General features: G+C 46.9%; 1 protein-coding gene across 1 annotated transcript in view; it reads left to right on the top strand.

The window, feature by feature from the left end:
- ZNF697 (zinc finger protein 697) overlaps positions 1 to 23511 on the top strand; it is a 34734-nt gene extending 11223 nt beyond the window's left edge. The window contains exons 2-3 of the mRNA XM_027535604.1: positions 16443 to 16723; positions 18779 to 23511. Of these exons, the coding sequence (XP_027391405.1) occupies positions 16480 to 16723; positions 18779 to 20187 (1653 nt within the window). The 5' untranslated portion in view covers positions 16443 to 16479 and the 3' untranslated portion in view covers positions 20188 to 23511. The remainder of the gene's footprint in view (positions 1 to 16442; positions 16724 to 18778) is intronic.
- Positions 23512 to 23722: the final 211 nt, after the last annotated feature.

Here is a 23722-nt window from a genome sequence, read left to right on the forward strand (position 1 = left end):
CTGTATAGCACAGAGAACTATATACAGTATCTAGTAGTAAACCATAATGGAAAAGATTTTGAAAAATAATGTATATGTATATATATGGTGTATATATATATATACATGTGTATTATATATGTGTATATATATATATATGCATGCATGCTAAGTCACTTCATTCATGTCTGATTCTTTGCAACCCTATGGACTGTAGCCCCCCAGGCTCCTCTGTCCATGGGATTCTCAAAGCAAGAATACTGGAGTGAATCTCCTACAGGGATCTTCCCAACCCAGGGATCAAACCTGGATTTCTTATGTCTCTCCTGCATTGGCAGACAGATTCTTTACCACTATTCTTTACCACTTTACCACTATTCCCACTATATATGGGAAGCCATCTATATATATATATATATATATATATATATATATAAAACAACAGAAATTAATACAACATTGTTAATCAACTATACCTCAATACAATAAATTTTTGTACTGAAGAACTATTTGAAGGCTCATTTTGTGGGGAATCATGAAATTGCATAAAGCAATATGTTCCCACCAGGACTTACATTTGGGAGGTGGGAGGGAGGGAGAGAGGGCAAACAATAAGGTACAACTTATAACTATGATTATATTTTTAAAACTAACATTCAGTCAGTTCAGTCACTCAGTCATATTCAACTCTTTGCAACTCCATGGACTCCATGGACTGCAGTATGCCAGACTTCCCTGTCCATCACCAACTCCCAGAGCTTTGCTTAAACTCATGATGCCATCCAACCATCTCATCCTCTGTCATCCCCTTCTCCTCGTACCTTCAGTCTTTCCCAGCATCAGAGTCTTTTCTGATGAGTCATTTCTTTGCATCAGCTTCAGCATCAGTCCTTCCAATGAATGTTCAGGACTGATTCCCTTTAGGATTGACTGGTTTGATATCCTTGCTGTCCAAGGGAGTCTCAAGAGTTAGGCAGAATGAAATAAGGAAGAGTACCCTAAAGAATCATATACAAAGTGAGATAATAATAATTCTCCTTGAGCATTTAACACTAATCTGAGAAGGTAGACCCAGTTGTTTCTCTCATTTTGTAGATGAAAAAGCCCAGGCTCAAAGAGATTGGGCTAGAGACTGGATTCACACAGGTGGTCTGGCTCCAGAATCTGAGCTGTCATTTGTTTATTGGAGTATAATTGCTTTACAATGTTGTGTTAGTTTCTGCTGTACAATGAAGTGAATCAGCCATATGTATACATATATTTCTTCTCCCTTGGACCTCCCTCCCCATAACCCCTTCCCACCACTCTAGGTCATCCCAGAGCACCATCTGAGCTTTTAACCACTACCAGTATTGCTTCCCACTAGGAAAGGGGAGACTTGTTTCTTGAGAGAGAACAGCACAGTGAGAGAGGAGAAGCACAAGGTGCCTTTTGGGAGGCTTGAATCATGCCTTTTTGAGGCTGAGGTTAGCTGGCAGAAAAGTCAGGGAGAGGTTAGCGCTTTCAGCTACATTGTCTCAGGCTTGGAGTTTGCACTTCTCTAGACAGAATGGCAAAGTCAGTTAGAGGTTTCTGAGCAGGAGAATGGCCAATGGCAAATGGTAAATGGAGTGGCAACTATGTTTTAAGATGCTTCCGGAAGCGTCTACTACAGTAATAAGAGAAAATAGAGGAGAGAACTGAAAAAGAAGGACTTGGCAGCTGATTGGATTGAAAAGGGTGAGGGGAGGGGCCAAGGCTGACTCCAGGGTTTTAAACCTGATGAGTAAGAACAAAGAGGCTTTTAACAGAAATGTGCAGGTGATTTGTAAGACAGGTTTGGAAGGAGAACTAATGTTTTTCAATATGACAAGGGCCAGATCCTTTCCAAATGGAAAGCCCCTTCGAGTTTTCAACAACCTTTCAAGGTAACTTGTTGCTCTCTTTGTATAGATGAGAAAAGTAAGACTTAGTTTGGTGAACAGCCATCCTAGGAGCATAGAGTGTGTAAGTGACAAACTTCTGTTTGCAGCCAGATCTGTTGGTGCCATTACCGGTGCTTTCCTTCCAGTTTGGACTGCCCATCCCCGATGCCCCCCGCCCCCTGGCCCCGCGTCCCGAGTCCCATGTGACATACAGGGCAGCACTTCGGTACGGAAGGGACGCTGAAGCTCCTCAGCTGTGACGCTTGCTGCACCATTAGAAATACGGACCTAGAATACAGGTCAGGGGGTGGAGGGAGAGTTTTGTATTCGTGGGGTCTCTGGACAGAGGAGGTATTTACTGAAAACTAGGGGAAGGGGTATCGTGATTGAGAGGAGAGGGAGAAGAAAATGTAAACAGAAACCTGGGAGGTCAACCTCTTGGGAGATAAGAGAAGCAGGGTACTAAGGGAAGTGGTGACGCCTAGAACAGTGGGTGCTAAGGTATGAGAGAATTTCAAGGACGGCATCTCAACAGGATTTCTGTAGTCATTTATTGCATCTTGATTATGCATGTCCAGCACATTCCAGTGTTAATGGTGAGATCATAGAAGAGACTGAATGTTGGATTGGAAGATGGAAAATTATAGCTGATGCTGATGTGAGCCAGACTCAATGTTAGCAATGATTGTGATCTACTGAGATGTTACACACCTGGGAAGACCATGGTTCACTAGGAAACTGATGTGTGTGGTGATGAGGTTAGAACTGATCAGGGCTCACTGACCCCAGCCCTGCTTTTCCCAGTAGCTTGTAAGACCTGTTGGCTCTGCAGAAGGAAATATAATATTGTTTGATAACTGGCTTTAGGCATTTAAAAAATGAAAAGGAAGGAAAGTCTTTGCAGAAGAAAAGTCTCTCCTTTCAATGAAAGGGTTTCATTCATAGTTTGAATTTTTAAGAGTCTTTAAAAATATTTTTAATTGCATGATGGAAATACTCTATTAAGATTCTCTTTTAAAATTTTAATTTAATTGTTTTGCCTTTTGGCCACACTGCATGGCACGTGGGATGGTTTCCAAACGAGGAATTGACCTATGGCCTCTGCAGTGAAAGTGCTGGATCCTAGCCACAAGGCCACCAGGGAACTCCCTAAAATTCTTTGAAAATGACATACCAGTTGTTCAGGTTGATGCTCCATAAGTATTCTTTTCTCTCCAGCTGTCTGTCTTTTATGATGACTTCTTTTTCAAATGCTGTACCAAAGACAGACGTATTCATTGTTTACCATAACACTCCCATTAAGTCAATGTTAATTCAGAATGACTGCTTTTTTCTGGGCAACAAGATGTCTTTTTTCTCTAAGACAGACAGTAGGTAATCCAAAATCTGTTAATTCGGAGATAATTTCTGAGGATCACATGAACTTAAGTTTGAAGAATATCTTTTATGTTTTTTAGAGGAAAGCTGTTTAAAATGAATATGGTGGGGCAGGGGAGGCAAGAGTCCAGAAGAGAACAAGAAAAATAGGAAGAAAGAAGGTAGTGTCAATGAATGCTGTCAGCAAAGCCAGAGCACTAAACCCATGAATATGACAGAGCTGGTTGGGAGAGTCTGGCGCAGGGGAGATGGAACTTAAAAGGAATCGGGTAACCTGAGTGGTAGTCCCAGTTCTGCCACCAGCTCGTGTTTGTGAATTCAGACAAGGCACTTATCTTCTCTGGTCCTCATTTTCCTTATCTGTAAAATGGTGGATCCTTTAAAGAAATGTTCAACAAAAACACATGAGATCTCTCATCTGTGGATGGAGTCTCTTCCCTTAGCTTATGGTTGGCTTGCTCCTGCCACCTGGCCCACTTCAGCACCACCTTCCATGCAGAATGCAGAGCTATTAAAACAAGCAAAAAGATAATGATAGAAAAGAGGGTGAGTCTGAGAAACTGTATTTGTAGTCATGGGCCATGTTGGATGACTATGGGTGGGTGGTACCCTTCCTTAATGATCCTTTCATGTGACCTGGGCTCTTTGTACTGAGGAGTTTGAGTTTATCCCAGAACTCCCTTCTTCACATGGCTATTTCCATGTTATTATGTATTTGCAGGCAGGATGACTTTGCGAACACTCTGATGATTTGTTAGGAATGAGTTGGTGACTTTGGCCAGATTTTAATTCGTTTTCTTTTGAGAAGACAAGGATTAACTAACAAAGCATTTTGTGTCCTGGGTAGGTTATGGCTTGATTAACGTGCTCTGACTCACTGCCCAAATAAGCTGCTGATGGGAGCCATAAACCCAGGGTCAAACTTGTATAAATTAGCCACATCCCAGAGAGGCAGGCTGTTAGAGGCTAGAAGAGCAATTTAACATCCTCTCAGTGCACCTGCCACATAACACAAGCGATCAGGACATGAAAAGTGGATGAACTACTGATGCCAAGTCGCCAGCCTGAGTATTTCAGCCAAGCACCATAGGCAATGCTAGGTTGAGCAGAAAGGGGATTAGAACACAAGTTGAGATGCCAGGGATTTAGGCTCCTGTCTGTGCTCAACTGGTGCATTCATGGGTAATTCACTTACCCTTTCTGGGTCCCTGTTGCCTGACTCATCTGTCACATAGGACGCTAGACTAAACCAGGGCTTCCCTGGTAGCTCAGCTGTAAAGAAATCCACCCTCAATGTGGGAGACCTGGGTTCAATCTCTGGGTTGGGAAGATCCCTGGAGGAGGGCACGGCAACCCACTCCAGTATTCTTGCCTGGAGATTCCCATGGACAGAGGAGCCTGGAGGGCTACAGTCCATGGGGTTGCAAAGAGTCGGACACGACTGAGTGACTAAGCACAGACAGACTAACCAGCAAATTGGATCAAGCAAGTTGCATTTGCCATGCCCCTCATTCTGCTCCATCCTTTTTGAAACATACGGATGTTTTTTGTGCTAATGCCTGATTCAGAGTTTACTGTCCCTATCATCTCTTCTCCACCTGCCCACCAGAAGATCTTGTGGCACAGAGTGTGAAACTGCTGTTACTTCGCTAACCCGAAACTGCTCTGGAGGTTTTCTGAAATGATAGGAAGGCATCATGAATCCTCTTAGTAGAGGTTCATGTCAGGGATTTTGCTTTGTTTTTGTGTCCTGTATGCTTTCAGAGCCCGAGGGAAAGCTATGGGCTTTCTCATCAGAAGAAAGGTTCTGCAGACACTTTCACGTAAGGTATCCAGAGTTCGTGGACTCTCAGGGCCCTCAGGCTAAGAACCCAGGCCTAAGGAAAATACAGTTATTCTGTTTATAAGCTTGTTTAGGACTACTGCTCTCTTCAAGAAATGCCAGGAGCTGGAGGTAAAAGGACAGAAGGAACCCAAACAGCCTGGGCCTGATGATTGACTTAGGAACTATGATGTTCAGGCCATGAGGGGGCCCTGGACACTCTGACCTCCTTCTTGAGACAGATGCCCCACTGCTTAGATGAAGGTTGTGTCCTGTCGTGGCTTCCATGCGCCACAGACTTGCCTGTACTCTTGGTTAAGATGGAAACTATCTGCAAGCCTTTAGTTTCCAACATGAAGTGGGAACATGATCTTGTCTAGCTGTTCTCTCTGTAATGTGGTATCTCGAGTATATTTGGATGGCATCCTTAGTGGTTCCCTGAGAAGGACACAACTTAAAAGTCCTCAGTTTGGGCTGCTAAGGTAATTCTGTTCCTGCCAGGGTGCATCTCATGGAGATAACATTTTCATAAATCACTAGTGTATTAGCTTTCTTTTCATCTACACACATTTTTTTTTAATCCTCTTCGAACAGTGGTCCCCAACCTTTTTGGCACCAGGGACCAGCTTTGTGGGAGACAATTTTTCCATGGACCCAGGCAGTGTGGGGCTGGGAGGGGTGGGGGAGGATGGTTTCAGGATGATTCGAGCATATTACATTTGCTGTGCATTTTATCTCTATTATTATTAAATCTGCTCCACCTCAGATTAGATCCCAGAAGTTGGAGACACCTGCCTTAGGAGATCATTCTGGAGATGACCAGTTATTGATGTACTTCATCTGTTGGACCATTGCATCGGTTTGTCGGCTTGACTTTACTGGGGATACAGCATTCCTCTACCAGAGCTGTCACAGCCAGGGCTCCCAGCCAGGTTTATTTTCTCTATTCCCATGCACCACCACCCCACCCCCATTTTTGGCCTCGCTACTTGGTTTGTGGGATTTTAGTTCCCCAACTGGGGATTGAACTCAGGACCTTGGCAGTAAGACTGCAAAGTCCTAACCACTGGACTTCCAGGGATTTCCCTGTTTTCTCTCTTGATTGTAGAGTGGCTGAACTAATAATGGTAGAAAGAAACAAGCACTGGCTGTGGTGTTAAGAACTCCTTCTTTGAGTTCTTGGGAAAAATGCAAGTAGTTATGAAAGCAGAAACAGTTTTCTGATTCTATTTTGTATATAACAGCTGTTCCTCTATTTCATAAATAGGAAAAAAAAAGAGAGATTCAAAATCATGAAACTTAAATTTCTTTCATCTTTTTCCCTTCTGCCTCTCTTCTCAATACCCATGAGCTCTGTTCAGTATTAAGGATTGTAATCACTCCTGATTTGGCACACTTTGTAAAACACAGACTAACCCTTTTGTGGAAGTTACTGACATTGTATTATGGTCTGCTCAGAATGTAAACAAGTACACGCGTGTACTGTCACTTTAGTCGTGACTGACCCCGGGCTCCTCCGTCCACGGGATTCTCCAGGCAAGAATCCTGGAGTGGGCTGCCGTGCCTTCCTCCAGGGGATCTTCGTGACTCAGGGGTTGAACCTGCATCTCTTACTGCAGGCAAGTTCTTTACCGCTAGTGTCAGCTGGGAAGCCCTAAATGAATATAAGCAGCCTTAAATTTCAGAAAAAAAAAGATTTATGTTTTCTGTTTTTAAACTTTATTGGTAAGTTTTCTAGTGAATGCAGGAGTAAAATCAGATCTACTACCACCTAGCTTCAACAGAGATCAGTGTATGCCTATCTTATTTTATCTGTATGTACTCCCCTCTGTCCTGGAATTCCAGACATATCACTTCAAATAACGCAAATTCCAGACATAGCATTTCACCTGTAAATATTTTCTTATGTATTTCTTAAAAACACAAGAGTAATTCCTCAATATCAAATAACTAACCCTCATTCACAAGTCCACAATTGTTTTATACTTTGTTTTTGTAGTCTGTTTATTTGGGATACAAATAAGGTCTATACATTGAGGTTGGGTGATACATTCCAAGTGTTTTAACTTGTATATTTTTCTCCTTTTGTATTTTGCTATTTTTGTTACCATTTTTTTTGTTGTTGTTGTTGCCACTTTTGAAGAAACTGGATTGTGTCTTAAATTTTTCTATGGTCTTGGTTTTGCTGATACTGTTATTTTTGAGGAAATAATAAGACTAACACAAGTTAGTGAATTTTTAAAAGGTATAGTTAAGTGTATGTAAATGTTTCACTTTATGCTGAAAACAGTCTAACTACGGAGTTTAAAATTTTATTAGGCGGAAACACTGAAGGATTAGGTGACATCACTACCATGTTTATTCTTGCTTTCTCTTCACTGGAAGACACCTTGGCAGGTTACATGGAGAGGTGTCACCCACTGCTGAAATGAACTGGGCTGAAACATACCAGCCATTCTTCATCAATGACGCCAAATGGTTATTTTAGGCAGATAACTGGAAGGGCTGTTTCTCCTGTTGAATTTGCAGTGGGAAACTCAGGTGATTGAATGTGTGCCTCAAACCTTTTGGTCCCAACATTCTTCTCTCCCTATTCACTGTGATTAACATTCTCCTGATGGCTGTTCATTCCAGTAGAACATGATCACAGAATAATGTGGGTTGGAAAAGACTTCCTGAGGTCACCTGACCCCATCAAATAACCTTAAGGGATTCCAGCCTCAACTCTCCCAGAACAAGGCTGTTTGTTAACAGCTCCCATATTCCCCAACCTCCCTGCTGTGCATTCTAAGTCTGTGTTCTCTCTTGTCCTTCAGTGAAGTAGATTATTAAATTGCATCTCTTTCTGCTACGGGGGAGGGGTGCCTATATACATGCATGTGTCTGTAGATCTTTAATTAAGATTGATGTTGACTTTTCCCCCACTTCCCTTCTACAGTGCATATACCCTGAGACTCCGTTTCACTCTCTGTATAATAATAATAGTTTTTATGAAAAATAAGATGTTTTCATGAGTAAATGTCCACATAGGACGGGATTATTGCAGACTGTGTTTTTTAGCCACGGTGCGATGGTTAGTTTTATGCATCAACTTGGCTGGGCCAGCAGGTACACACATATTTGGTCAAACATTATTCTGGGTGTTTCTGTGACAGAGTGTTTGGAAGAGGTTAACCTTTAAGTTGGTAAACTTGGAGGAGTCACATAACTGGGCTTCCCTGGTGTTGCCTGCAATGCAGGAGATATGGGTTTGATCCCTGGGTGGAGAAGATCCCCTGGAGAATAAAATGGCAATCCACTCCAGCATTCTTGCTTGGGATAATCCTATGGATAGAGGAGCCTGGTGGGCCATATAGTCCATGGGCTCACAAAAGAGTCAGACGTGACTTAGTGACTGAACAACTACAGCAGCAACAAACTGAGGAAAGCAGACTGAACACCGTAATGTGGGTGGGACTCATCCAGTTGAATAGAGCAAAAATCTGATTCCCCTGAGCAAGGAGGGGCTCTCCAGTAAACAGCCGTCAGATTAGAACTGCAGCATCAGTTCTCCCAAGTCTCGTCTGCTGGCCCACCCTGTGGAGTTTGGAGCTTGCCAGTCTCTATACGCACACAAGCCAATTCCTTATAGTAACTCTCTTTCTCTATACACATCCTATTGGTTCTGTCAAACTGGTTCTGACAAATAGTGTGGGGGAAAAAGACAAGTAAGTATACGCCCTAAATGTATCTGGCTGTTCTCGAAGTGATGTTTTATATTAAAGAGATGGAAAGATCACTGGAGAAGCCATTAGAAAAGTGAGATTCTGGCCGTAACTTTTCTAGCAAACTGTCTTTCAGTCTCTGATCTAGTCGCTTTCCCTCTCTGAGCCCCTATTTCCTGTCTGTGGAAGGAGTTTCAGCAAAGGGATTCCCGAGTGTATGATTCCATGAAGTACAAACATTGAACATTTGAGCCAGCTGCTAAGGAGTTGTGTGTGTGTGTGTGTGCTCAGTTATGTCTGACTCTGCAACCCCATGAACTGCAGCCCATCAGGCTGCTCTGTCCATGCGATTTCCCAGGCAAGAATACTGGAGTGGGTAGCCATTTCCCTCTCCAAGGGATGTTCCTGACCCAGGGATTGAACCTGTGTCTCCTGGGTCCTCTTGCAATGGCAGGCAGATTCTTTACCACTAGTGCTACTTGGGAAGCATCCTGAGGAGTTACCTGAATTCTTCTGAGGACTGCCCAGTTGCTAGATAAGAAGAAACGCTGAGGCTGTACACAGGGAATAGTGGTAGATGATGCGGGCAGAGCAAAGAAAAAAAAACAGAAGGATTTTCTGCGCATCAGGTAGAATATTCTATTTCAGTTAAATGTAAAATATGGATGAGTAAACACCTGCATGAAAACCTTCAGCTTCTGTGCCTTCCCATCTTAGGGCAGATGGTCTAACTTTGAAGGCGCTTAGGATCTGTCTCTGCATTGCAGTAATTTTTATTTTGTGCAGAAGGCGTGGGATGGTGGTGCAGGCTTGGCAGCTGTGACAAGCTGAGGCCCTTCGGCCAAACTGAGGGGCTCTGGCCCAACCAACAGGAAATGCCTGACCCCAAGGACATATGTGCTATTCTTGACCATAAAGATTGGAAAGAATCTCAGACTAGCTCTGGCCAACAGGGTTGTAAATGGATTTCTCTGTTGCCTTGGTTTTGAGCCTTTCTCTCTCTCTCTTTTTTTTCCCACTTGGGCTTCCCTCTCCAGGTTTAAAAAAAAAAAAAAAAACAGTAACCACAAGGAGGAAACCATATTATTTTAGCTTCTCCTGTCTGGAGAGTGGTCAGTACTTAGCTGCAATAATCTTTTGGCTCTGTCTGGAATTACCATGCACCTCACCGCAGCAGTCTGCCACTTGGGAGGTTGGCATGTGGGGCTGGACGGTCTGGGTGTGTGCCTGGGAAGTCAGCTGCCCCTTGGGATGTGGACCCATTCCCGGGGTTCACTGGAGGCATCTCCTCCTTGTATGGGGGGTGGAGTTCTTTGCCCTTTGCATCCTTTCTGACCACAGGCTCACTCACGAGGAGGCAGGACTCCCAGGGCCATATCCCCCTGGTTGATTGTTTACCCAGTTGATGCTTGAAGACTGACAAATGATTAACCCCCTGGAATTCCCGGTTAGACCCCAGTTACAGTCATGAGTTCAGCCTCGGGAGCCACAGACTTAAATTGTTTTTCCAGCATTTTACCCAGCCGGGCGTCCCTGCTGGACTCTACCCTGGGAACTCTCCCAGGGGAGAGCTTGGTGCGCAGGGGGCGTGGGAAGTGAAGGGAGGAGGCACCGGGGCTGTGGGGGAGGCGGGAGACTGAGCCGCTCCGAGGTAAGGAAGGGACCCGCCACAGCAGAGGGGACAGGAAAGGAGCTGCTCCTGGCCGGCCTCTTGGCCGCTTCCTTCCCCTGACATGACAGCGCCGCCGGCCTGGCTCCCCGCCACCTGGCAGTGGCCTTGGCACATGACTCCCCATCCTGTCTGAGAACGGGCGGGGAGAGGTCTGTGCTCAGGCGGCGGCTCCCCCAGCTTGGTCCGGCCTGCCCTGCCTGGGGGTTGGGGGGTTAGGGGGGGTGGGGAGCTGCAGGTGGACCTGCTCCTGGGGGTGAGGGGCGTCTGTCCTCTTCCCTGGGAGTAGAAATGCCACGGCAAGGCGACTGGAGAGGCCTGACAATACCTCAGAGCCCTGTCATCTGGAGCTCAGCTAGCGAGCCTAAGTTCTTGTCACGTGGAAAACTGGGTGACCCTCGGTGCTCACCCAACAGAATTACTCAAATGAGAGGGATGCCCTCAAGTGCAGGGTCGGCTCCATTGGTGGTCCCAGTGGAAGACATCTGGCCACTGGGGAGCTGTGAGCACCATCCTCTACCCCTCCCATCCCCACCAGGAGGTGGCGGGACTCGGGTTCCCTGCACAAGGCCCCAGACAAGGAGGGTCAATGGCTCATCCATAAGAAGGTGGGGGCGAGGTGTGTGCTTGTCAGCTTCCACCTCTTGGCAGGAAGAGAGGTTGAATCCATAAAGTGCTGAGGCTTCTGCTGTTGGAAAGGAATGGCTTTTGCCTTTCTAGAGGTCCAGAGAGGAGCTACTGGGAGAAGGTGCCAATAAACTCAGGCAGGTTAAATTCTAATTCTGGGCCAGCTGCTGGCTTCACTTCCCCTTCTTCTACTTCATTCTCTCCCACCCTCCCTGCCTCCTTCCACCATACTTGATCACATTCACTTCCACTCTGTAGCAGCATCTTCAGACTGATCTTTCAGATGGGCTTGAGTTTGTCTGGAAGGCACTGGAGCCTACTGATTTTACAGAGTTAGAAACATTACACTATTTTGAGATGTGGGGAGGGTGTGGGTTGAGAAGAAAGCAACATGAACATATTGCAAATTCTGAAAACTAGGATCTGAGCAGTCTTGGCAAAGCTGGCTGATCCCACCCTGAAGTGATCTGACCCTGGAGAAGGTTTCTGTGGTGGTGCTGGTGGGCACTGAGGGAGCCAGCAGCTTGTGGTGGGAGTCAAGTACACAAGCTGGGGCTGGAAATGTCTGGATTCATGCTCTTTTCTTGTCACATGACTTTGAGAAGCAGATTCAGGCACATTCAAACCCAATCTCCTCACTGAACAGAAGTCCAGAGGGGCAAATACTTTGAGTCACATAGCACAGTGTCTGTGATGGCCAAAACCAAGGCTCTCCCTGCTAGGTCAGTGATTAGAACCAGATGGCGCTAGTGGTAAAGAACTTGCCTGCCAGTGCAGGAGGTGTAAGAGATGTAGGTTCAATACTTGGTTCAGGAAGATCCCCTGGGTGAGGGCATGGCAACTCACTCCAGTATTCTTGCCTGGAGAATCCCTTGGACAGAGGAGCCTGGTGGGCAACAGTCCATGGGGTTGCAAAGAGTTGGGCACTGAGTGACCAACATTTTCATTTTTTCATTTTCCTCCTGAACATGAAATTCACACCCTGCTTCATTACATTCTTGTTAAGATTAAATGATGTTAAGTCCCTAGAAATGACCAAGAGATGTTTAACATTTTAATAAGTAATCTTCTGACTTTCTTCTCTGAACCTGTGTAAATGTATAACAATATGTATGCTAGTGTGCATATCCTAATAAATGGGATTATTTTTAAACCAGCTAGTTTTCTTCTAATAATACATTGTGACTGCCCTTCCTTACCTCTAAATAGCCTTCTCTGTTACTTGATAGCTGCCTAGAACCTTGTAATATGATGGATGGAGCTGAATCTATATTCTGGTTTTGCACTAACATAATGCATTTGTAAACAAATTGGAGTGGATGTTGTACCATAAATGTATCTCTCAAGGTGACAGAAGCTTCCCACTCTTCTCAGAACCTAATCCTCCCTCCCCTGGTGTGAATAAGGATCTGGACATCTTCCCTTTGGGAGCTCAGAGCCTCCTTAACTCTGAGTAGGGAAGCATTATGAATTTCATACACCGGCCCTAAATGGGGAACTCAGACTCTGCTTCTTCTCCTGTCTCTCCACTTAAATCTAAAAAAAAAAAAAAAAGTTTATTTATTTAGTATTTCTGGTATGAACTGTCTCTTGGTTCCCAAGAAATCACAATCAGAAAGTCTACTGTTCCGTTTTTGCTGTCTGCTGTGTTCTCTCAGAAGGCACTCTGTCCTTCTTAAAAGGCTTAGAGGTAAAACCCGAAGATGTCCTGCTGCCCAAGGTAGTCCCTTAAGCCCTGCCCTTCATGGTGGAGAGCAGCAGTCATTTCTGTACCATTCTGGGTACCATCCCCTGCCATTTTAGTTTTATGAGTTTCTGGTGAGGCTCATTCTTATTTGATTCCTCTGCTTTATGGATATAAAATTCTTCTTGCTGGTCTTAGGTTGGCAGAAATCATTGACTAGGTTCCCTTTAAGTTCCCCCCACCTCTGCTGCTTTTGCTTTTAGTCACTAGCAAACCAGTAGGTCACAAACCTTCCTCTGACCTCTCTACCCCCCTACCTTCAGGATGTATTACACTTGCTGACTCAAGGGATGTAGCTGTTTATTATGGAGACTGAGCTCCAGGAGACAAGAGAGTGATGGGTAGAAGTGATTTAGGGTCAAGAGTCCCTTGAGGGATAGACGTCTTAAACGGTTTATGGCTTTAAAGGGATTTTCTCCTATGGCCTAATCCTGCGTTTGGGACCTGGCTTGTAACCAGTTACAAGTTCTAAAGGGACTCTGCTGTGTTTCAGGATACTGCTTAGTGACCATCTTCAGTCCCAGCCATTTTCCTGTGGTGTTTAAGAGAAAGGCTTGATTTTCCCCTCTAATTGAAGGAGTATATCATCAACTCTAGATGGCACTGGTGGTAAAGAACCCACCTGCCAATGCAGGAGACGTGGGTTCCATCCCTGGGTCAGGAAGATCCCCGGGAGGCGGGCATGGCAACCCACTCCGGAATTTTTTCCTGGAGATTGCCAAGGACAGAGGAGCCTAATGGGCTACAGTCCATAGAGTCGCAAAGAGTCGGACACGACTGAAATGACACATCATCAACTCTGAGGATAGATATAGTGTGTTCTTTAGGGCCATGAGCCCGTCAAAATTAAGGAGGGGCTGCGGTCTCTCTGAGGCTGTTGAAATGGCATCAGGACTTAGATGAAGACTGTGAATTCCACATCTGGACTACTCAGGATATCAAGTTCAAGTATTTTCCAAAGTGCTTTTTTAATGTTTCCTGCTGACACCCTCCCTGAGAGAAAGGTTAAGTAGCATTACCCTCCTTGCACCTTTCAATGAGGGCATTGAAACAATAAGAGGTTTACTGACTTGCCTTGGGCTCTGGGGGAAGGCTGGCCCCGCTGGAATGGCAGCTGCCCATAACTCCTGTTTTCTATGCCCAAGAGTCTGGTCGCAGAGCCCGGGCTGCCTCTGGGAAGCCCTCTAAGAGGACGCAGGCAGGAAAAGCTGAAGTAGGGGCATCGTACTCAACCATAATTTTTTTTCCAAAGATTTTTTTTGATGTGGACTATTTTTAAACTCTTTTGTTGAATTTGTCACAATATTGCTTCTGCTTTATGTTTTGGTTTTTGCCTGTGAGGCAGGTGGGATCCTAGCTCCCTGACCAGGGATTGAACCCACCCCTACACCCCCCCACATTGGAAGGCAAAGTCTTAACCACTGGGCCAACAGGGAAGTCCCACTGCTCAGCCATATTCTTGCAAGTCCTGTTTGGGGACTGCCGAGGCAGAGAAAGAGCTGGACACTTCTAAGTCAGTCCAAGATCTTTGACCTATAAACTGTTTTGCTGCCTTGAGCTAAGCTGTAAGAGTGATAGATGGCAGGGGTCAATTATTTTTGGCTCAAGTGCTCAGACTTGGCAGGGTGCCCTATACATTTGATATATAAACCTGACATCTACAAAAAGGTTTAGGAATCTGATGTCATCTTCTCTCTACAGCTCACATGATGGCCTGTTCTGTAGAGGGGCTCTGTAGATGGTAGATTCTAGAAGCTCCACCTCATGCTTTAAAGTAAAGAGAATCAGTTGAAAAGGAGGCTGGTCTGGGTGGCAGAGGAACAGTGTCAACTCATGAGGCCACATAGCAACTCTCACTGGACTACAGTTCGATCCGCTTCCATCCATGAAGTGGATGCGTTTCCCTGGTGGCTCAGACAGTAAAGAATCTGCCTATAATTCAGGAGACCTGAGTTTGATCCCTGGGTCGGAAAGATCCCCTGGAGAAGGGAATGGCTACCTACTCCAGTGTTCTTGCCTGGAGAATTCCGTGGACAGAGGAGTCTGGCAGTCTACAGTCCATTGGGTCACAGAGAGTCGAACTCGACTGAGGGACTAACACTTTTGTGAAGTGGATTATTCTATTAAAATGGCTCTATAGCTTTAATGATGGGGTAACAGTGGTATTCCTATTTTACAGATGAAAAACCTGAAGCTCAAAAAGGGGACTGCACAAGCCTAAGGCCAACTTGTAAACAGTACCATTCTGGGTACCATACCTTTCTGTTTTAATTTTGACAATTGTGCCAGGGGATGTTCCTATTATGGTCGATCTACAATTAAAGTGCATAAATAAGGCAAAATATGTCATCAGGTTCTAGAGATGGCTTCTAATACAGAGGGTCCCTGCGTCCCCCCCACCTGTCCCCAGGAGACCTACTAAAGCTTGAACTTCTTGGCTCACTACTCACAGGAAGCGGCAGGTCCTCACTGCAGAGCTGGGTGCTGCCGCTGGTAGTGACGCAGTCTTAGAGGAGAAGTCAGTATCCTGATGCTTCTGTTACTCTTGTGTCTTGACTGTACTTTTCCTCTGGTTCCTTCAAGGCCCCCTCCTAAGTAGCTAAAATCCTCACAAAGACTGTTGTGGGTTTCAGGAGGTCAAGATGTGTGCCGCCCCCCAACCCAGTTTTACTGAGATATAATTGACAAATAAAAATTGTGTATGTTTAGAGAAGGGCAAGCTTTAACAAGAGTAAAGAACTCATGGAACTTTGAGGCAGCATGATTAGTTTAATCCCCAATTTCTGCCAATCTGGCTGAGACGGCAAAGAGTCTGCCTGCGGTGCAGGAGACCTGGGTTTGATCCCTGGGTCAGGAGGATCCCCTGGAAAAGGCTGAGCGGCTATAATTAACACTAGCAAAAAAATTTTTTATATCAGTAAAGAAATCAAATAAGTGTCACCAGAAATTCATAAAACTAAGATGGCAGGGTATGGTACCCAGAATGGTACTGCTTACAAGTTGGCCTTGTGGAGTCCTCTTTTTGAGCTTCAAGTTTTCTCATCTGTAAAATGGGAATACCACTGTTACCCACTGTTAAAGCTATAGAGCCATGCTAATAGAATAATCCACTTCATGAAAGTGTTAGTCACTCAGTCTTGTCTGACTCTCTGCGACTCCATGAACTGTAGCCCGCCAGGCTCCTTTGTTCATGGAATTCTCTAAGCAGGAATACTGGAGTGGATAGCCATTCCCTTCTCTGGTCAGGGTATCTTCCCAACCCAGAGACTGAATTCGGATCTCCTGAATTGCAGGCAGATTCTTTACCTTCTGAGCCACCAGGGAAACCCATCCATTTCATAGATGGAAGCAGATCGACTATAATCTGGTGGCAGTTGGCATGTGGCCCTGTGAGTTACTACTGTTTCTCTGCCACCTAGATCAGCCTCCTTTTCAATTGATTCTATTTACTTTAAAGCATGAAATGGAGTCTCTAGGATCTGCCACCTAGGGCTTGGAACTCTATACATTTTATTGGACTGTGCCATCAATTTTCATGGCAATCAAAGCCAGACCTGGTAAGGGGATGAGGCCAGACCCACGTGATCTTGATCTGTGTTTGTTTTGTTTGGAGCAGGTATCCCTGGTCACCTCCCTCATCCTGTTCTTCCTGGATGGAACAAGACGACAAACAGGGTGTGTGTGAAGCCCAGGACTCACAAGACAAGGGCATGGGCTCTGATTTTGAGAACTGTGAAGACAGGGAAGGGGACCCAGACAAAAGAGGAATGGGTTCTAACCCACAGGATGCAGACAAGAGAGAAGGGCACCTGGGGCAGGAGATGGGCTCCGACCCACAGGATGAAGCTCCAAGAGGACACTCAGAGGAGAGGGAACTGATGTCTAACATCTGCACAGGTGAGGAAAGAGCTGGGGAATTTCTGTGGAAGTTACCCCATTCACATTGTTTTCTAGCTCCTTTAGAGTGATAATCATGGGCAGCATTCTTGGAAGGCAGCTTTCTAGCTGCTCCTGCTGCTAAGCCGCTTCAGTCGTGTCTGACTCCGTGCGACCCCATAGACGGCAGCCCACCAGGCTCCCCCGTCCCTGGGATTCTCCAGGCAAGAACACTGGAGTGGGTTGCCATTTCCTTCTCCAATGCATGAAAGTGAAAAGTGAAAGTGAAGTCACTCAGTCGTGTCCGGCTCTTAGCGACCCCATGGACTGCAGCCTACCAGGCTCCTCCATTGGAGACCATTAAGCAGATTCTGTACCACCTTACAGCAGCTGGTGCAGTGGTAAAGAATCTGCCTGCCAATGCAGGAAATGCAAAGGGACACAGGTTAGATCCCTGGGTCGGGAAGATGCCCTGGAGCAGGAAAATGGCAACCCACTCCAGTATTCTTGCCTGGGAAATCCCATGGACAGAGGAAGCTGGCAGACTAAAGTCCATGGGGTCACAAAGAGTCGGACATGACTGAGCGATGGCACACACACTGTCTTAAGTCTGAGGAACATCTCTTTTCTTTGGTCTGGGGAGGAGCTGTAGCTGGTAAACAAGGGTGAAGAAGGTAACTCACTGGTGTGCACTTTATAATACAAAATATTGCTATAAAATGACACTTGTAACAGCTCAAGAAGGAACACAGGTAATACTGGGCCCTACCCTCCTGGGGTTGCTGGAGAGTTATATGAATTGCTTAGCACAGATCCAGATGTTTAGTTAGTCATCATCCCTGCTTGCAGATAAATAAACCCAATGGCAAAAGACCTGCCTGGGATCACGTGGCTAATACCCAAAGTGCCCAAGTGAAAGTGAAAGCGAAGTAACTCAGTCGTGTCCGACTCTTTGCGACCCCATGGACTGTAGCCTACCAGGCTCCTCCATCCATGGGATTTTCCAGGCAAGAATACTGGAGTGGGGTGCCATTTCCTTCTCCAGGAAATCTTCCCCACCCAGGCATTGAACCCAGATCTCCTGCATTGTAGGCAGACGCTTTACCATCTGAGCCACCAGGGAAGATAAGTGCCCAAGGGCTCTCCTAAATCTTTGCAGTTCTTCATCTAGAAAGAGTAAATACTGGGCATCCATCCACTTCCTTGGTTCCATCTTTGGGCTTTTGTTGCTTGATCCTGCTCATGCCCTGGGGACTGCAATGAGCTGAAATACCTTACGATCAGGATCCTGAGGTTACAGTTCTTCCCCAGGACATCTCCCAGACCTCCTGTGCCCTCCCCTGCAGTGCACAGAATGGTCTTTCATATGTCTGGGGATAAGCAACCAGAGGCAGATAGATATGTGTTCTGGATCAGCCTCAAGGCTGGACTCATCAGCTAGCTCCAGATCCTGCACTCACCTCCCCTTTTCCCTACTCCCCACCCAAACAGCGCCTGCCCCCACACACACCGCCCCCCCACAGAGTAAAGCCCTTAAGTTGGGATGTGTTTGGTTTGTTGTTCCACCTTAAGCTGTTGCAGACTGACCAATCATACTAAAAAACAGACCAGTGAGCTAGGCCAGGTGATCTCTTCTTGTGGTTGGCCAGAGTGGCCTTGTCTTTTGAGGCTAGGGCTGTGAAAGGGATTGTTGGCTCGAAGAGTGGAGCAGGTCTCTTCTGAGGTCACAGAAAGTCCCACCTGGCCCAGAGTTGACCATCTCAAGCGCGCTGCCAGGCCTTCAGCAGCCACGCTGAGCAGAGCCCCAGGTCCAGTGGGTGGGGCCTAGGCCCAGAGACAGCTGCCTGAAGAACTGGAGGGGCAAGGGGAAGGTGAGCTTTAGGCCATCCCTGAGTCTCCAGGTGGGAAGGAGGCTGGAATTGAGGATTGAGTGGGCACGGACCTTGGAGAGACATGTTAAGAGGTTCCGGGGGAGGAGATTACCTTGTGGCCCACACTCTTATTGTGACAGGCTTCCTCTGGGTTTCTCTTGAACGTCAAGCCTAGTCATCCCCATGGCCTCCTTTTCTGTTGTAGAGGGGCTGCTGAGCGAGGAAGACGGGGTTGCAAGCCGTGAGGAAGAGGATGACCAATCTGGCGTAGTTGAGATGGCCATGTTCCCAGGGCTGTCTGAGTCCGACAGCATTTCCCGGAGCCCCCAGGAAGAGGAGGAAGAGGAGAGCGCAGGGGAGAACCGGCTAGAGGAGGAAGAGGAGCAGCCGCCCCCTGCCGTGCTTCCCTGGAGGCGGCACCTCTCCCTGGGGAGTCGGCACCGGGGCGACAAGCCTGCCCACCGCCGCTTCCGCCGCCTCCACCACCCCATGTCCATGGACCTCGGGGAGCTCGACAGCCTGATGGCCAGCATCATGGACGCGCCCACCATCTGCCCCGACTGCGGGGAGAGCTTCAGCCCTGGCGCCGCCTTCCTGCAGCACCAGCGCATCCACCGCCTGGCCGAGGCCGCCGCAGCCGCTAGCCTGGAGCCCTTCGGCTTCGCTGGCGAGTGCGAAGCGGTGGTGGGGATGATGGGCGTGGGCGGGGGCTTCGGGGCAGGGCCCGCGCTGGCCCGGCCCCCGCGCGAGAAGCCCTTCCGCTGCGGGGAGTGCGGCAAGGGCTTCAGCCGCAACACCTACCTGACCAACCACCTGCGGCTGCACACAGGCGAGCGGCCCAACCTCTGCGCCGACTGCGGCAAGAGCTTCAGCTGGCGAGCCGACCTGCTCAAGCACCGGCGGCTGCACACGGGCGAGAAGCCCTACCCGTGCCCCGAGTGCGGCGAGGCCTTCAGTCTCAGCTCGCACCTGCTGAGCCACCGGCGCGCGCACGCCGCGGCAAGCGGCGCAGGGCCGGCGGCGCTGCGGCCCTTCGCCTGCGGGGAGTGCGGCAAGGGCTTCGTGCGCCGCTCGCACCTGGCCAACCACCAGCGCATCCACACGGGCGAGAAGCCCCACGGCTGCAGCGAGTGCGGCAAGCGCTTCAGCTGGCGCTCGGACCTGGTGAAGCACCAGCGCGTGCACACGGGCGAAAAGCCGTACATGTGTTCCGAGTGCGGGGAGACCTTCAGCGTCAGCTCGCACCTCTTCACACACAAGCGCACGCACTCGGGCGAGCGGCCCTACGTGTGCCGCGAGTGTGGCAAGGGCTTCGGGCGCAACTCGCACCTGGTGAACCACCTGCGAGTGCACACCGGCGAGAAGCCCTTCCGCTGCGGCCAATGCGAGAAGCGCTTCAGCGACTTCTCCACGCTCACGCAGCACCAGCGCACGCACACGGGCGAGAAGCCCTACACGTGCATCGAGTGCGGCAAGAGCTTCATCCAGAGCTCGCACCTTATCCGCCACCGCCGCATCCACACAGGCAACAAGCCGCACAAGTGCGCGGGCTGTGGCAAGGGCTTCCGCTACAAGACGCACCTGGCGCAGCATCAGAAGCTGCACCTGTGTTAGGGCTGGGCCCAGCGGAGGCTACCCTGGGCGGGGCGGGGGGTGGGAAATCACGTGGGGAATAGGTGTCCTGGGGACAGACCCTGTAGAAAGAAACGGGGAAGGGGGGCGGGAGGCACAATCTGAGAATGACTGGGGAGCCTTTTAGGTGTTAGGAGTCCCGAAGGGGTGGGTTGAATAAGAATTGTTCTTTGGGAGGGGCTGTATTTTGCCTGCCTCCTCCCTAACGGTGAAATGTTTGGGAGATGTGCTTGAGCGTGGTGATTTCATCCAGTGCACGCTGTAGGGAGTGAAGGGTGTGGAGGAGCAGGCATTTTGAGGACTTTTAGGAAGAGGAGATAGTGGGGTGGGGGAGGGTACAGGATGGCAGGCAGCACAGTAGGTTGGGCCGTGATGGCCTCTGGGAAGCAGGGAGAGGGTGTGGATGGAGTGAGAGTTCTGGGATAAAATCAAAGGTGTGCATGAGTAATTCTGTCCTGGCTTCACCAGGTATTAAGCCACTGTTTGCCCTGTTCCCCCCACATCAGCTGCAGTCCCACAAAAAGCAGAGGAACTTTGTCAGTCCTACAGGAGTGGATATTTTGTGTACTCTTCCCTTCCTTTCTCTGAGCCACAGTTAGCTGCTATATTGAGGCGTCGAGAGGAAACTGGGCAGAATTTTCAGCTACACACCCTCATTTCCAGGGCAGAATCTCTGAGGTTTAGAAAATCATTCGTAACTGGTTTTCAGATCAGGGAGCTCTTGGTACTGCTCCTGGTTCTTTGCTACTTTAAAACAATCTAGCCTCATGCTGGATTAGGCTGGTCTGTGTGGATGACCAGACCCCCACCCCTGGTGTCAGGTGTGTTCCAGGCCCAGTGTTATTTCAGGTCTCATCTGTGGTCTTTAAGTGCTGGGAAATGGAACAATTCCAGCCATGTGTGACTCTTCCTTTCCCCAGGTCAGCTTGATGCTTGTGTCAAGTGAAACTCGGGCCATCAATGGTTGCCCTAGTGACCTGCTGCAAAAGTCAGTTTGCTCAGACTTTTGCTGGCCTTCTGTGAGAAATCCAGGAAATCAAGATGTTCCCATGTCGGGCCACAAGGCTCCCTTGTCTCATTTGTATCTGTGTACCCCTCCCCCTCTGCAGTGACTGGGGAGCTACTCCAACTCCCACCTCCACCCATATGGTTATGGGCTCTGGTCTGAGCAGAAATTTCTCTTTCCTACACAGGGAGGCACAGTAGAAAGCTCAAGACTTTACACAAGGAGGGCACAAGCAGGGAGAGGTATAAATGCAAAATTGCCAAATAGCACAAGCAACAAGTGTTGTCTGGTGGTTCTATAAATGCCAAAATAGCGCTTTTCTATTTGTAAAGTGCTTTATGCTTTTGAATGATTGTTAGTTGTTTCTCACGTCTTTGTGAGGTAGGACAGTATTATGACCCCTGTCTTAGGGAAGGCCAGGGGACAGGAGTGCGACAGGCGGTTCTGAAGAGAGGCAAACAGCAGTGTGGATAGGTGGGTCTGACCTACTGTGCTCTCCAGTTCAGCTGCTAGGAAGACTGACCTATTGTGATGTATGTAATATAAGGACACTGAAAATTCTTATGCTTGATGGAAAAACTTAAGGCTAGTCTAGAAGGGCCAAAGATGTCCTTGTTGACAAAGCTGGTCTTTGTCATGTAATTAGCATGTCCTGGACATGTTCCATTTCTAGTCGGGGCTGTAGATGACTCTTGTACAGACTTCAGTGACCTATGCTGAAAATCCCTCCCTTAGGGTTAGCCTTTAGAAGGTAGAGTTGTGGAAAGCGGTTTTGTTTTCTTTATTAGTGATTGTTACCCTCTACTTTTCATGAAAGCATCTTCACAAACTGTTGGACACACTTGACGAGGAAAAAAAAAATCCACAAGATTGTTTTTGTTGTTTTAGCAAACTTTCTATGGATGCTGGTAAGTTATACTTGGTCGGTTGTACTTTAGCAAAGAACTTCTTTGGGGACTGTAGGAAAGCATGTTTTTGCCATCATAACACTTAAAAAAAATTCCTGAGAAATCTGGGTTTGTATAATGCCTGTTGATCTTGCTCTCTAAATTGGTTTATTGTTATTCACAAATGCAAATAGATTTTTAAACTATAGATAGTTTTGGAAGATACTAATTCCTTTTTTATTTTGGTTGAGAGTAATCTGAGCAAAGCAAGTGTCCATTATTTATTCTGACTCTTGAAGTCTGAATACTAAGTGTGTAAGACTCACATGAAAATAATATAGCCAATTTGTAGGTAATCTTATTCCTTTTTTTTTTTTAAATGCACATCTACCTCTTTCAGCTGTTTTAAGTTCTCTCAAGTCTGTGCCTATGAAATCTCATCCAACTTTTGGTTATTCATGGGTTTATGATCCACATTCTGGGTCACTTGGTCTTTTGCTGACATTTTCATACTATTGCAGTCTCATCCACACCAGCTGTCAAGCATGGGTTCAATGGGAAGAGGAGACTGAAACTATTGTTCAATAATTTACTGGCAGTGGAAATCTTTGGATGTCACTGACCTCCTCCGTTCTTTAAGTTACTATAGATAAGAAAGCCAGCTACTACTTCAGGATCCCTTCTATGAGTGCATCCCTTAGCAAAAGAAAACGGTCCAGCCACCAGCACCCTACTCATGGTGCATCTAAGATGTGATTCCATTTTCCTTATGATTCTTCAGGGAGCATAGCTGCATTAAGTGAGGTTAATTGCATTCAGGAAGTTGTTTCTTATATTAGTCCTAGAAAATTAGTATTTCTAAAGCAAACCCTGGTAACTGTGGTTCACCCTTAAAAATGTTCATCTGAAGACTCCTTCTACCAACTCATTCATGATGGTGGAGGCAAATGTATCATTTGTTTCCTGGGGAGCTGGGTCAAGTGCAGGCTGCACTTTTCTGAGAACAGAGAGCAGGTTTAAATAGGTTAAATGGCTTGATTAAATATTGAGCGCTGAGTTGGAAGGAGAAGATAAGTTAACCCCTTGAGCCATGTGGCCTCTTTAAGATCCTGAGGCTATACATATGTGAAGAAGTACAAATTAAGAACCTGTGTTCATAGACAATCGGAACTGTGTTTCTGAAGTTTGTGCACATTTTCCTTCACTGTAATGTTATTTTACAACTGTTTGTTATAATAGTGAATAATTTAATGATTTAAAAATAACAGGTTTTGTGTGAGTGTGTGCTTGTATATGTGAGAATTGCCTTATTTTCAGGTTGTTTTATTTAAATGATGGTTCCTTGGACAGCATTCTGGTGTTCAGCAACCAGTGTGGAATATTTGTCATTAAATCCAGATCAGTCTTTTACCATGTCAGTCTTTCTTCTTTACCCATTAAATAGCACTTGTCACCCATTAAATAGCACTCAGTTCAATCTATGGAAGTTATGCTCTGGTAGAACAACGGTCAGCAAGATGCCAAATCCAACCCTTCCCTTTGTGTGAATAAAATTTTACTGGGAGACTTCCCTGGTGGTCCAGTGGTTAAGAATCCACCTTTCAATGAAGAGGACTTGGTGTGA

Source organism: Bos indicus x Bos taurus, chromosome 3, assembly GCF_003369695.1.
Source record: "Bos indicus x Bos taurus breed Angus x Brahman F1 hybrid chromosome 3, Bos_hybrid_MaternalHap_v2.0, whole genome shotgun sequence".
NCBI classification, from domain to species: Eukaryota; Metazoa; Chordata; class Mammalia; order Artiodactyla; family Bovidae; genus Bos; species Bos indicus x Bos taurus.